Genomic DNA, 15,167 nt, shown 5'->3' with positions numbered 1-15,167 from the left:
GTTGGGTGTACATGCGTGTTTTATTTTATAAAATCCCGTCTCGCTTTGTTATTACAATGAGCTGTGACATCATCAGCAGTGATGACATCATCAGCAGGTAAAAACATTTCTAAACTTTATTACATCTGTGGGACAAAAAAAAAAAAAAAAGAAAAAAGAGAGAAAGGTTCCGACTTGTGATTGGCCCCTGGTTTACCATATTTGGCAGTGGAATGCCTCACTATGATTGGTTGACACCACTTAAATCCCACCCACCCCCCTTAAACTGAAGTGACCAACCATTGGCTGACAGGATGTCGGTTCTAATCAATCAGTTTTTAAACTAACGATCGATAAACCGTTTAACAAACACTGAATTAGTCATTGATTAGTAAACGAGGGGACGGCTGTTAGTCTGACTCCGCCCCTCAGCCTCGTGGGGGAGGAGTCAGCAAAGCAACACTTCAAATGTGGCGTTAAGGAGGAATGTGCGACAGCAGGAAACATCACAGGAGGAGGCCGGAGGCCACGCCCCCAACACCACCTCCTGGAGAAGAAACCACCACCCAGCGGGGGGGGGTGGGGGGGGGGGGGGGGGGTGGGGGTAGGAATGTTTCAGAGACCTCCTCACAGCCTCCAGGAGGAAGACGAGGACGAGACGAAGGGTTGGACAGGAGGAGGTTTTGGCCACAGAGTCTCCACCCATCAGGTGGAGGTTTAGCAGGAGTTCAGCTCCTCCATGGTCTGATTCAGGGTAGCCTGCAGCTCCATGTTGGCGTTTCTGGCTGCAGTCAGAGAATCTGGAAGCAAAGTGAACGTCCAATCAGATCAATCAGTCCAACGAGCAGTCAGATGTGTTCTCTGCTAGCATCTCAGCTAACGAGCCCACTGATTTCCATTCAAATGCTAACGGGAAATGTTCCCTCGAGTTACTCCATCAATCACTCACTCTGTAATATCAAGTGCTTTATAAATAAAGTTGGTATGGTAATATCATGAAACCAGACTGACCTTCAAGGTCATCGATGGTTTTCTCCAGTTTGGCCACTGAACGCTCAGCAAACTCAGCTCTGGTCTCAGCCTGGGTAACAGGAAGTAAACGGGAAGTCAGCAGGAAGTAAACGGGAAGTCAGCAGGAGGTAAACAGGAAGTCAGCAGGGGGTAAACAGGAAGTAAACGGGAAGTCAGCAGGTAGTAAACAGGGTAAACAGGAAGTCAGCAGGTAGTAAACAGGGTAAACAGGAAGTAAATGGGAAGTAAACGGGAAGTCAGCAGGAAGTCAGCAGGGGGTAAACAGGAAGTCAGCAGGAAGTCAGCAGGTAGTAAACAGGGGGTAAACAGGAAGTCAGCAAGGGGTAAACAGGAAGTCAGCAGGGGGTAAACAGGAAGTCAGCAGGGGGTAAACAGGAAGTCAGCAGGGGGTAAACAGCAAGTCAGCAGGTAGTAAACGGGGTAAACAGGAAGTCAGCAGGGGGTAAACAGAAGTCAGCAGGAGGTAAACAGAAGTCAGCAGGTAGTAAACAGGGGGTAAACAGGAAGTCAGCAGGGGGTAAACGGGGTAAACAGGAAGTCAGCAGGGGGTAAACAGGAAGTCAGCAGGTAGTAAACAGGGGGTAAACAGGAAGTCAGCAGGGGGTAAACAGGGGGTAAACAGGAAGTCAGCAGGTAGTAAACAGGGGGTAAACAGGAAGTCAGCAGGTAGTAAACAGGGGGTAAACAGGAAGTCAGCAGGGGGTAAACAGGGGGTAAACAGGAAGTCAGCAGGTAGTAAACAGGGGGTAAACAGGAAGTCAGCAGGGGGTAAACAGGGGGTAAACAGGAAGTCAGCAGGTAGTAAACAGGAGGTCAGCAGGTAGTAAACAGGGGGTAAACAGGAAGTCAGCAGGGGGTAAACAGGAAGTCAGCAGGGGGTAGACAGGAAGTCAGCAAGTAGTCAGCAGGGGGTAAACAGGAAGTCAGCAAGTAGTCAGCAGGGGGTAAACAGGAAGTCAGCAGGGGGTAAATAGGAGGTCAGCAGGTAGTAAACAGGAGGTCAGCAGGTAGTAAACAGGAAGTCAGCAGGGGGTAGACAGGAAGTCAGCAGGGGGTAGACAGGAAGTCAGCAGGGGGTAGACAGGAAGTCAGCAGGGGGTAGACAGGAAGTCAGCAGGGGGTAGACAGGAAGTCAGCAAGTAGTCAGCAGTGGGTAAACAGGAAGTCAGCAGGGGGTAAACAGGAAGTCAGCAAGTAGTCAGCAGTGGGTAAACAGGAAGTCAGCAAGTAGTCAGCAGTAGGTAAACAGGAAGTCAGCAAGTAGTCAGCAGTAGGTAAACAGGAAGTCAGCAAGTAGTCAGCAGTGGGTAAACAGGAAGTCAGCAAGTAGTCAGCAGTAGGTAAACAGGAAGTCAGCAAGTAGTCAGCAGTAGGTAAACAGGAAGTCAGCAAGTAGTCAGCAGGGGGTAAACAGGAAGTCAGCAAGTAGTCAGCAGTGGGTAAACAGGAAGTCAGCAAGTAGTCAGCAGGGGGTAAACAGGAAGTCAGCAAGTAGTCAGCAGTGGGTAAACAGGAAGTCAGCAGGGGGTAGACAGGAAGTCAGCAAGTAGTCAGCAGGGGGTAGACAGGAAGTCAGCAAGTAGTCAGCAGTGGGTAAACAGGAAGTCAGCAAGTAGTCAGCAGGGGGTAAACAGGAAGTCAGCAGGGGGTAAACAGGAGGTCAGCAGGTAGTAAACAGGAGGTCAGCAGGTAGTAAACAGGAAGTCAGCAGGTAGTAAACAGGAGGTCAGCAGGTAGTAAACAGGAGGTCAGCAGGTAGTAAACAGGAGGTCAGCAGGTAGTAAACAGGGGGTCAGCAGGTAGTAAACAGGAAGTCAGCAGGGGGTAGACAGGAAGTCAGCAAGTAGTCAGCAGGGGGTAAACAGGAAGTCAGCAAGTAGTCAGCAGGGGGTAAACAGGAAGTCAGCAGGGGGTAGACAGGAAGTCAGCAGGGGGTAAACAGGAAGTCAGCAAGTAGTCAGCAGTAGGTAAACAGGAAGTCAGCAAGTAGTCAGCAGTAGGTAAACAGGAAGTCAGCAAGTAGTCAGCAGTGGGTAAACAGGAAGTCAGCAAGTAGTCAGCAGGGGGTAAACAGGAAGTCAGCAGGGGGTAAACAGGAAGTCATCAGGTAGTAAACAGGAAGTCAGCAGGGGGTAAACAGGAAGTCAGCAGGGGGTAGACAGGAAGTCAGCAGGGGGTAGACAGGAAGTCAGCAAGTAGTCAGCAGTAGGTAAACAGGAAGTCAGCAAGTAGTCAGCAGTGGGTAAACAGGAAGTCAGCAAGTAGTCAGCAGGGGGTAAACAGGAAGTCAGCAGGGGGTAAACAGGAAGTCAGCAGTAGGTAAACAGGAAGTCAGCAAGTAGTCAGCAGGGGGTAAACAGGAAGTCAGCAAGTAGTCAGCAGGGGGTAAACAGGAAGTCAGCAAGTAGTCAGCAGGGGGTAAACAGGAAGTCAGCAAGTAGTCAGCAGGGGGTAAACAGGAAGTCAGCAAGTAGTCAGCAGGGGGTAAACAGGAAGTCAGCAGGGGTAAACAGGAAGTCAGCAGGGGGTAAACAGGAAGTCAGCAGGTAGTAAACAGGAAGTCAGCAGGTAGTAAACAGGAAGTCAGCAGGTAGTAAACAGGGGGTAAACAGGAAGTCAGCAGGGGGTAAACAGGAGGTCAGCAGGGGGTAAACAGGAAGTCAGCAGGTAGTCAGGGGGTAAACAGGAGGTCATCAGGTAGTAAACAGGAAGTCAGCAGGGGTAAACAGGAGGTCATCAGGTAGTAAACAGGAAGTCAGCAGGGGGTAAACAGGAAGTCAGCAGGGGGTAGACAGGAAGTCAGCAGGGGGTAGACAGGAAGTCAGCAGGTAGTCAGGGGGTAAACAGGAGGTCATCAGGAGGTAAACAGGAAGTCAGCAGGGGGTAAACAGGAAGTCAGCAGGGGGTAAACAGGAAGTCAGCAGGGGGTAAACAGGAAGTCAGCAGGGGGTAGACAGGAAGTCAGCAGGTAGTCAGGGGGTAAACAGGAGGTCATCAGGAGGTAAACAGGAAGTCAGCAGGGGGTAAACAGGAAGTCAGCAGGGGGTAGACAGGAAGTCAGCAGGGGGTAAACAGGAAGTCAGCAGGGGGTAGACAGGAAGTCAGCAGGTAGTCAGGGGGTAAACAGGAGGTCATCAGGAGGTAAACAGGAAGTCAGCAGGGGGTAAACAGGAAGTCAGCAGGTAGTAAACAGGAAGTCAAAGTGAGATTATCCAGGTGAGCAGAAAGACCTGCAGAACACCGACTCACCTCCTTCAGTTTGCTGCTCAGGTTCTTGATCTCCTCTTCATACCTGTCCTCCTTCAGAGAGTACTGAGAGACACAGAGACAGCGGCCAATCAGAGCCCTAACAGGAAGGCAGCCATTTTTATTCTAATTCAAATTATTTCCAGGATCTTAAACTGATTCAAACTCGGTGAATTGATTCTTCTGTTCCTGTGGCCAGTTTTCATCCACCATTAGGAAACTTTAAACTCACCTCCGTTGGGTCCACACGGGGGCAACAGGAAACCTCTTCAAACAATGAGGCTTCTGACTTGTTGAAGCTTAAAATTTTAGTCCCTCCAAACAGTTCGGTGGTGACCCTTAACTTTTTTAAGCTCATGAAGCCCCGCCCACATGTAGGGAATTCATTACACATATAGGCTGTGTTCGAAACCGCATACTTCTCCTACTAACTTTAACTAAGTTCCCGGATGCATACTAGATTCTCCTAAATGTTGGGTATGCATCATGAGGTTACTACTCATACTCAAACTACCCAAGATGCAACGTAACGTGACGTCGCCGATCGTCATTTCCTGTCAAAACGGCAGTTTCAAGCTAGCTACAACGAGGGTAGCTTCACTTCCTGTTTTCAAAACAAAAGCACCAATTGTATGGTAATGGCTTTCCCTATGATAAAAGGCAACGGGTATTTTATTTTGTGAAAATAACAGGAAGTGCGTTAGCTCACTGCGGCTAGCTTTAGCAGCGCCGAATTCGTGGGAACAAAATTGTAAACAGCCGGTATTTTGTCAGGTTTTCAACACGTTGGGGATCTAAACGACTACTTTCTCACCTGAAAATGTTTCAAATGTTGCTAAAGTTTACAGAGTTTAGAGCTTAAGAGAAATCAGCTTGAGGCCGGCTGATTTCGGCTCGGGCAGGAGCCAAATGCATTGTGGGTAAACGCTCTGCATACTGTCTGATCGATGAGTATGTAGCATGTAGTATGTAGCATGTATTATGTAGCATGTAGTATGTAGCATGTAGTATGTAGCATGTAGTATGTAGCATGTAGTAGGCGGTTTCAAACACAGCCATACACACAGGAATCTCAGATTTCTTAAAACCTGTTGGTCTCTGGGACCAACAGGAAGTTAACAGGATCATTTTGTTTTTAAACATGGAGGTCAAAGTTTAAGTCCATCTGTAGTCCTGCTCCATCAACTTGGACCAGACTCCAACTAAAGACTCACTTTGTTTCGGTTCAGATGTGTTAACATCACAAACTGGTTTTATAAGTAAACATCAGAACATGAAGCGGTAATGGAACACCTGAGCAGACTCAGGTCCTCCTCCTACCTTCTCAGCCTGCGCCTCCAGAGACTTTGCACTGGTGAAGACCGTTTTCAGCTCCTCCTCCATCACCCGGCACTTACTGCAGGTCAAAGGTCAAAGGTCACAGAGAGCAGTTTAATCAGAGCCTGCAGCAGGCGGAGTCATGCACAGCAGGTGGAGGAGGAGCTGAAGCAGCAGGTAAAGGTCAGGGGTCAGGAGGAGGAGGAGCCGTTCTGACTGACAGGTGGGAGGTCAGGTGACCTGCTGTACCTTGTCCTCAGACGCCTGCAGGCTCTTCAGCGATTGGTCGTAACCTCTCAGCTGCTCCTCCAGCCTCCGAACCTTACTGTTAGGCATGCAGCGGTTTCCATGGAAACGGGAAGAAAGAGGCAGAGCGGGGAGGTTAGCGGCCGTTAGTGAAGCACAGCGACATCACAGCGAGGCGATCAGTGCGACATCATCATGCGGGGGGGTGATGTCACCTCTCGGCCTGCTCCGCTCGGTCTTCGGCGCGCTCCAGCTCTCCTTCCACCATCACCAGCTTCCGGGCCACCTGTGGAGCACATGAGCTCACGTTGTTGTTGATGTAAACATTGAGCCGTAACTTCAGTTGGAACTCTGTTTAAGGCGACACACGGCAGGTTTTGGGCCAGTTTACTCCTTCAACACGTGTTCTTTCAACCTGCTATAAAGAGTTTATTTTATTACTTTTTGTTTACTCGCTGCAGTGCGTTTCGCCCCAATTTACCAAAAAGTTAGCATTCCAACGCGCCATGCCGAGCTTGGAATGCTAACACATCTAGCAGACGGGGGGACAGAGGGGGGGACAGACAGAAAGACGGGGGACAGACAGACAGACGGGGGACAGACAGAGGGGGGGGACAGACAGAAAGACGGGGGACAGACAGACAGACGGGGGACAGACAGAAAGACGGGGGACAGACAGAAAGACGGGGGACAGACAGACAGACGGGGGACAGACAGAAAGACGGGGGACAGACAGAAAGACGGGGAACAGACAGACGGGGGACAGACAGAAAGACGGGGAACAGACAGACGGGGGGACAGACAGACGGGGGACAGACAGAAAGACAGGGAACAGAAAGACAGAGGGGGGGACAGACAGACGGGGGGACAGATAGACAGACGGGGAACAGACGGGGGACAGACAGAAAGACGGGGAACAGAAAGACAGAGGGGGGGACAGACAGACAGACGGGGACAGACAGACGTGGGGACAGACAGACAGACAGACAGAAAGACGGGGAACAGAAAGACAGAGGGGGGGACAGACAGACAGACGGGGACAGACAGACGGGGGGACAGATAGACAGACGGGGAACAGACAGACGGGGGGACAGACGGGGGGACAGACAGACAGACAGAGGGGGGGACAGACAGACAGACAGACAGACGGGGGACAGACGGGGGGACAGACAGACAGACAGAGGGGGGGACAGACGGGGGGACAGACAGACGGGGGGACAGACAGACAGACGGGGGACAGACAGAAAGACGGGGGACAGACAGACAGAGGGGGGGACAGACAGACAGAGGGGGGGACAGACAGACAGACAGAGGGGAGGACAGACGGGGACAGAGGGGGGGACAGACAGACAGAGGGGGGGACAGACAGACAGACGGGGGACAGACAGAGGGGGGGACAGACAGACAGACGGGGGACAGACAGAGGGGGGACAGACAGACAGACGGGGGACAGACAGAAAGACGGGGGACAGACAGAAAGACGGGGGACAGACAGAAAGACGGGGGACAGAAAGACGGGGGACAGACAGACAGACGGGGAACAGACAGAAAGACGGGGAACAGACAGAAAGACGGGGGACAGACAGAAAGACGGGGGACAGACAGAAAGACGGGGGACAGACAGACAGACGGGGGACAGACAGACAGACGGGGGACAGACAGAAAGACGGGGAACAGACAGACGGGGGACAGACAGAAAGACGGGGAACAGACAGACGGGGGACAGACAGAAAGACGGGGAACAGACAGAGGGGGGGACAGACAGACAGACAGGGGACAGACAGACGGGGGACAGACAGAAAGACGGGGAACAGAAAGACAGAGGGGGGGACAGACAGACAGACGGGGACAGACAGACGGGGGGACAGATAGACAGACGGGGAACAGACGGGGGACAGACAGAAAGACGGGGAACAGAAAGACAGAGGGGGGGACAGACAGACAGACGGGGACAGACAGACGGGGGACAGACAGAAAGACGGGGAACAGAAAGACAGAGGGGGGGACAGACAGACAGACGGGGACAGACAGACGTGGGGACAGACAGACAGACAGACAGACGGGGGACAGACAGACGGGGGACAGACAGAAAGACGGGGAACAGAAAGACAGAGGGGGGGACAGACAGACAGACGGGGACAGACAGACGGGGGGACAGATAGACAGACGGGGAACAGACGGGGGACAGACAGACAGACAGGGGGACAGACAGACAGACAGGGGGGGGACAGACAGACAGACGGGGGGACAGACAGACAGAGGGGGGGACAGACAGAAAGACGGGGGACAGACAGACAGACGGGGGGACAGACAGACAGAGGGGGGGACAGAGAGGGGGACAGACGGGGACAGAGGGGGGGACAGACAGACGGGGGACACAGACAGACGGGGGACAGACAGACAGACGGGGGACAGACAGACAGACGGGGAACAGACAGACGGGGGACAGACAGAAAGACGGGGGACAGACAGAAAGACGGGGAACAGACAGACGGGGGACAGACAGACAGACGGGGAACAGACAGACGGGGGACAGACAGAAAGACGGGGGACAGACAGAAAGACGGGGAACAGACAGACAGAGGGGGGACAGACAGACAGACGGGGGACAGACAGGGAACAAACAGACAGACGGGGAACAGAGACAGACGGGGGACAGACAGACAGGGGGACAGACAGACAGGGGGACAGACAGACAGACGGGGAACAGATAGACAGACGGGGGACAGACAGGGAACAGACAGAAAGACGGGGAACAGACAGACGGGGGACAGACAGACAGACGGGGAACAGACAGACGGGGGACAGACAGACAGACGGGGGACAGACAGAAAGAGGGGGGACAGACAGACGGGGGACAGACAGACAGACGGGGAACAGACAGACAGACGGGGAACAGACAGACAGACGGGGGACAGACAGACGGGGGACAGACAGACAGAAAGACGGAGGGACAGACAGACAGGGGACAGACAGAAAGACGGGGAACAGACAGACGGGGGACAGACAGACAGACGGGGGACAGACAGACAGACGGGGAACAGACAGACAGACGGGGGACAGACAGACAGAAAGACGGGGGGACAGACAGACAGGGGACAGACAGAAAGACGGGGAACAGACAGACGGGGGACAGACAGACAGACGGGGAACAGACAGACAGACGGGGGACAGACAGACAGAAAGAGGGGGGGACAGACAGACAGAAAGACGGGGGGACAGACAGACAGACGGGGAACAGACGGGGGGACAGACAGACAGACGGGGGACAGACGGGGGGACACAGACGGGGAACAGACGGGGGACAGACAGACAGACAGACGGGGGGACAGAAGGGGGGGGACAGACAGACGGGGGGACAGAAGGGGGGGGACAGACAGACGGGGGACAGAGGGGGGGGACAGACGGGGACACGTACCTCCTCATACTTGCGGTCGGCCTCCTCAGCGATCTGCTTGGCCTCCCTCAGCTGAACCTCCAGCAGCTCCATCTTCTCCTCGTCCTTCAGAGCTCGGTTCTCGATCACCTTCATCCCCCTGTTGGGTGGAGGTATCAGGGTGGAGGTTATATGTAGCACCTCCTGCAGCACCACATGCAGCACCACATGTAGCACCACATGCAGCACCACCTGTAGCACCACCTGTAGCACCACCTGTAGCACCACCTGTAGCACCACATGTAGCACCACATGTAGCACCACCTGTAGCACCACCTGTAGCACCACCTGCAGCACCACCTGCAGCACCACATGTAGCACCACATGTAGCACCACATGCAGCACCACCTGTAGCACCACCTGCAGCACCACATGCAGCACCACATGTAGCACCACATGCAGCACCACCTGTAGCACCACCTGTAGCACCACATGCAGCACCACATGCAGCACCACATGCAGCACCACATGCAGCACCACCTGTAGCACCTCCTGCAGCACCACATGTAGCACCACATGTAGCACCACCTGTAGCACCACCTGTAGCACCACCTGTAGCACCACCTGTAGCACCTCCTGTAGCACCACATGTAGCACCACATGCAGCACCACATGCAGCACCACATGTAGCACCACATGCAGCACCACCTGCAGCACCACATGCAGCACCACCTGTAGCACCACATGTAGCACCACCTGCAGCACCACATGCAGCACCACATGTAGCACCACATGCAGCACCACATGTAGCACCACATGCAGCACCACCTGCAGCACCACCTGCAGCACCACATGTAGCACCACCTCCTGCAGCACCACATGCAGCACCACCTGCAGCACCACATGCAGCACCACATGCAGCACCACCTGCAGCACCACATGCAGCACCACCTGCAGCACCACATGTAGCACCACCTGCAGCACCACCTTTTACACCACCTGTGATATTGGACACCCACCTCTCGCTCTCGTCGGCCACCTTCTCCACCTCCTCCAGCTTCCTCAGGGCGGTGGCCAGGCGCTCCTGGGCTCGGTCCAGGTTCTCCTCGCTGAGCTGCAGGCGGCGACTCAGAGACGTCACCTCCCCCTCCGCCTGCAAGACAAAGAGCGCCACCGTAAGCCCCGCCTCCATCAGGAACCGACTGCTTCAACAGGTGCGTCCCTGTTTGTTTTGGTCTGTTTTATATCCGGCAGCACAGATGTGGGGCAGACTCACAGAGAGTTATCAGCGGCTGCACATGTGCGGCTGAGTTTTATCAGACAGGAAGTCTGCAGCACGCCGCCGCACGCCCTGCAGCACAGATACTGCTGAGCTGACCGCCGCCTCATGTCAATAACCAAGAATAATAACCAAGAATAATAATAACCAATAATAACAACCAAGAATATTTACCCAAGAATAATAACCAACAATAACAATAATAACCAAGAATAATAACCAATAATAATAATAACCAACAATAATAATAACCAACAATAATAATAACCAATAATAATAATAATAACCAATAATAATAATAACCAATACTAACAGATGTAAACAGAATAATGACCAACATCCTCAGAGCAGCTGCAGCATTACTCAGGAGGCTGAATCAGAACCGACGGGTCCAACATCAGGAGCATGTCAGGAGTCCACAGCCTCTGCTTTCTCCTCAACTTCCCAGCATGCATCACTGCACCTGCTTACAGCTCAGACTGCACCTGCCCTGTACCTGAGGACACGCCCCCTTCTGCCTCTGATTGGCAGAGACTTTCTTCTTCTATGAAGACCCAACAGGAACAGGTGTGTGTAACATGTGAGTGTGTGTAACATGCGAGTGTGTGTGTAACATGCGAGTGTGTGTGTAACATGTGAGTGTGTGTGTAACATGTGTGTGTGTGTAACATGTGAGTGTGTGTGTGTAACATGTGAGTGTGTGTGTGTAACATGTGAGTGTGTGTGTAACATGTGAGTGTGTGTGTAACATGTGAGTGTGTGTGTGTAACATGTGAGTGTGTGTAACATGTGAGTGTGTGTGTAACAGGTGTGTGTGTGTAACAGGTGTGTGTGTAACAGGTGAATGTGCATGCGAGTGTGTGTGTAACAGGTGTGTGTGTGTAACAGGTGTGTGTGCATGCGAGTGTGTGTGTAACAGGTGAGTGTGTGTAACAGGTGAGTGTGCATGTGAGTGTGTGTGTAACAGGTGTGTGTGTGTAACAGGTGTGTGTGCATGCGAGTGTGTGTGTAACAGGTGTGTGTGTGCGCACCTCCTCCTTGGTCCTCTTCTCCTTCTCCACCTCCCTCTGCAGCCTCTCCGCCCGCTCCTCCGCCTCCTCCGCCTGCTCCTGCAGAACTTTGATCTTCTTCTTCACGGCATCGATGCTGTTCATTCCCCCACTCATCTTCTTCTTCTCCTGCAGACAAACCGCAGCCGGATCAATCATTACTGAGCATGTGAACCCAACCGGTCCGCTGGCTGTTTGCTCCAACACCATCCTGCTGTATCTAACCTGTTTTCTACAGGTTTGACCTGAAGAAAGGCCCGTGGAAGGAATACTTTCACTTTGCATTAGTGAATAATCCAGATAAATGATGATGTTTTACATTCAAACTAAATGAAAAAACAGTCTGAGCGTAGTTCAGGTATTTGGTCCAGAACACGTACGGAGGACAATCTGAAGTTAACCCATTTCAGTTCACCTGAATCTGTGAAAGTGAAACATTTTGACCCCCAAAATAGTTTTAAAAAACGGTTAAAAACTGTTAAAAATAAATCAGGTCTGTTAAAGACCGGCTCCCTGCCTCAGACACGCCTGCACAACTTTTCCAGGAGGTTTCCAGGAGGTTTCCAGGCCCGTGTAAGACCCTAAAGTGATTTAAAAAGCTATGAAGCTGCCAATTTAATGATTTATTTTGAATACTTCTCAGACCTACTCTGGGTTCTGGTTCTTAAACCCACTCTAGGTTCTGGTTCTCAGGGTTCTGGGACCCACTCTAGGTTCTGGTTCTCAGGGTTCTGGTTCTGGGACCAGCAGCAGCTGCTGGTCGTTGGCAGCATTACGTCACTGTGACGTCATCAAGCTGAAGGTGTATTTTCCAAACTTCTGACATCAGCACCAAGCTGAGCAGCTGGGCTGGTTTTAGAATAATTATTAGTTTTAATCCAAAGTGTTTGACTCCCACCATCACCCCCTCCGGTCTGCTCAGGTACCGATCCAGCAGCCAGTGATCGATCAGCTGTTCGGTGCTGTGTTAGCATGTGTTAGCATGCAGAGCCGGCCCAAGGCATATGCCAACTACGCGGTCGCTTAGGGCCCCCACGCCACCAGGGGCCCCAGAGAGCACCGAGACGTTGTGATAAAAAAAAAAAAAAAAAGTAAATATATACATGAAACTAAAATAACATTGAATAATTTAAACAAAATTGTATTACACCAGAAAAAAAAATTAATTTTGACCAAATACTAATATTCGGTTAATTTATGCCTCCTGTTGGCTGCTGCTAGCCTGGGCGAAAGCCGACTGTTGACTTTGTCAATCAGTCTGGGAAAACCCAAGAGGAATCCGTTTCCATGGAGGGCGGGACCTTACCCAGCAACTTAAATTCATTGGAGTAACGGAGTTCCCTTAACCAATCAAAATGTTTAGAAATGACGTTGGTTATGCGCCGAGGTTCATGCTTACTCTCGCGAGGCTCTAGCTCGCGAATCACGCTTCCCACATCCGCTTTCATTATACCGGTACCATTTGATAAATCAAACTTTTCCCAAAGCCAGCTGGAAGGAGAGCTACGACATCCTTGCCACTAACAACATTGACGAGGCATTCCTCTTGCTCTTGTTTTAATTGTGTAATGCTCTCCAGAGTTGAGACAACTTCATGGATAGCTTCTAGCGTTCTTCCGTCGCCATGTTTATTTCCGCTGCGGTTGAACTACAATTATATGGACTACAATGGACTCCGCGCGTGAGTTCTGCGTCACCACTCGCAACTGTTTGCTGATTGGCAAAACACTGAGCGAACCGAGGTAGGGGGGTTGGGCCAGACTATGTGCGGAGCCAAAATCTTTGGGCGGAAGTACGTAGGATGGCGTCGCCAGGCTAGGCTGCTGCCACCGTTGGGCAAAATTATTTAAGTATTGTATTTATTATTTAAGTATTTAATTTTGATTACAACTTAATTTTTCTGTAAGATAATGTGAATGTCATTTGATTCTATTTTGCATTTGGATTTTGAACATTTTGCACACCATTGCACATCTGAAAGAAATGAAACTATTTAACGTGTTTACTATAAATGCAGTCTCCAGCCTGCTGATGTTACTTTCAAATAGTTACATTAATGAGCCATACTTATACATCACTCTTTATGTAGAAGTTAATTAAACTGTATTTATGACTTTGCTATCCCTTTAAGGTTAAAAACAAGAATGACACCTGTATAATGTAAGATGATTACAAATAATGCTAATGGTTGTGGGTCCGTTACACACAGAACAGTGTAGCCTGTGGAATAATGAGGCATCTGGAGCTGAGGTGGTGGTAGGGGGGCCCCAAATGAAATTCTTCTAAGGCCCCATAAAGGCTTGGGCCGGCCGTGTTAGCATGTGTTAGCATGTGTTAGCCTGTGTTAGCCTGTGTTAGCTTGTGTTTCAGCACGGACTGCCGCGGTTCCCCTGAGCAGAGACCACCTGAGGTTTACCTGCCGGGGAGCTTACCTGTGTCGGTCTGCAGAAGAACTCGCACCTGTGGCCCGCAGCTGTCGCCGTAACTTCCCGGTTCTCCTGTATCTGCTGCCGGAGCTGCTGACCTCCTGAGCGGGACTAATTCCTACAAACTGCGGCTGTTCGGGGCTCCGGTTCGGGGCTCCGGTTCGCGGGGGTCCGGGTCTCGGGGTTCCGCTGCTGGTTGGAGTCTCAGTTGGTGCAAATTCACTGTTGTTCGCTGCTTCCTCATCAGCCAACTCCCAACTCTGGAGAACTACACCCGAACTTCCGGGTTAAATTCCCTCCACAGGAAGTGACGTCAGACTCACCGAAATCTCGTAAAGTTTGTGAAAACTTGTCTTACCTTTTATTTTCTCCTTGTTGTTGTTTATTTATTTATTTTTAATTTATTTATTTTTTGTTATTATTTATTATCCCCTTTTTTTACTTTGTGCATTTAAGATCCTAATATGTAAAGTTTTAAAAAAATGTTTACTTCTGAGTATGTCATTGTTTCGTCTATGTGACATGTTTGAATAAAAAAAAAAAAGTTTTTGAAAACTTGCAGAAAAATATATTGGATTTAATATTAAGACTTTTCCGGTTTCAATAAAACCTTCAAAGTGTTAAAACTCCAGTTTCTGCCTGTTTTTATTTCAAACAACATATTTATGAACATTTTATGACCGAACTAAAAGCAGCAGAATGAAACCTGCTGAACACAGCGGCTCAACACAAGAAACAAGAAGTATTAAAGGAATAAAAAGTGACATTTTATTACTCATTCACTGACATTTCATCAGAGTTTTGCAGCTCAGCTTCAGTGTGAGTCCGTTTTATTGGCTTAACCTTGTAGCACCCACAGTTGCAGTTATGCAACAAGCTTTTTAATTATTTACATTATTTATTTACATTGTATTTTTATCTATATTTTTATTTACATTACATTTTTATTTACATTACATTTTTTGCATTTTATATGTGCTTGACTTTTTCACAACAAAGATCTGTGAAATCTGTTTGATTTGTTGTTGAATGGAAAGTTTATGATGGTTGCGTTCCGCACTTTGTATTAAGAATGTTCAATAAAGGTTTATTATATACATTTTATTGTGGTAGCAGCAGTTACTGGTGAACTTTCACTAAACCTTTTCTGCCAAACGATCTGCAGAGAATGACTTGGTTTTGTGGACAAAATGAATCAGGAAAGCCCACAGCTGCAA

General features: G+C 50.3%; 1 protein-coding gene across 2 annotated transcripts; it reads right to left on the bottom strand.

The window, feature by feature from the left end:
- Window position 1: 1 nt before the first annotated feature.
- LOC142380520 (uncharacterized) lies at window positions 2–14,245 on the bottom strand. Of its 2 annotated transcripts, none has more exons than XM_075466437.1 (9): window positions 13,957–14,245; window positions 11,507–11,653; window positions 10,216–10,349; window positions 9,239–9,356; window positions 6,036–6,106; window positions 5,824–5,899; window positions 4,261–4,323; window positions 991–1,060; window positions 2–779 (listed from the first exon to the last, which is right to left on the bottom strand). In XM_075466437.1, exons 2-9 carry the CDS (start codon window positions 11,639–11,641, stop codon window positions 697–699), a joined length of 750 nt encoding a protein of 249 aa, XP_075322552.1. In that variant the 5' UTR covers window positions 11,642–11,653; window positions 13,957–14,245; the 3' UTR covers window positions 2–696. The 2 variants fall into 2 exon arrangements, with proteins under 2 accessions (XP_075322552.1, XP_075322551.1); XM_075466436.1 differs by lacking the exon at window positions 5,824–5,899 and adding an exon at window positions 5,578–5,653 and having other exon boundaries at window positions 13,957–14,243.
- Between the last annotated feature and the right edge of the window lie 922 nt (window positions 14,246–15,167).

This window comes from Odontesthes bonariensis, chromosome 5 (assembly GCF_027942865.1).
Source record: "Odontesthes bonariensis isolate fOdoBon6 chromosome 5, fOdoBon6.hap1, whole genome shotgun sequence".
In the NCBI taxonomy this organism is placed as follows: domain Eukaryota; kingdom Metazoa; phylum Chordata; class Actinopteri; order Atheriniformes; family Atherinopsidae; genus Odontesthes; species Odontesthes bonariensis.
This window is presented reverse-complemented; position numbering and strand designations above follow the sequence as displayed.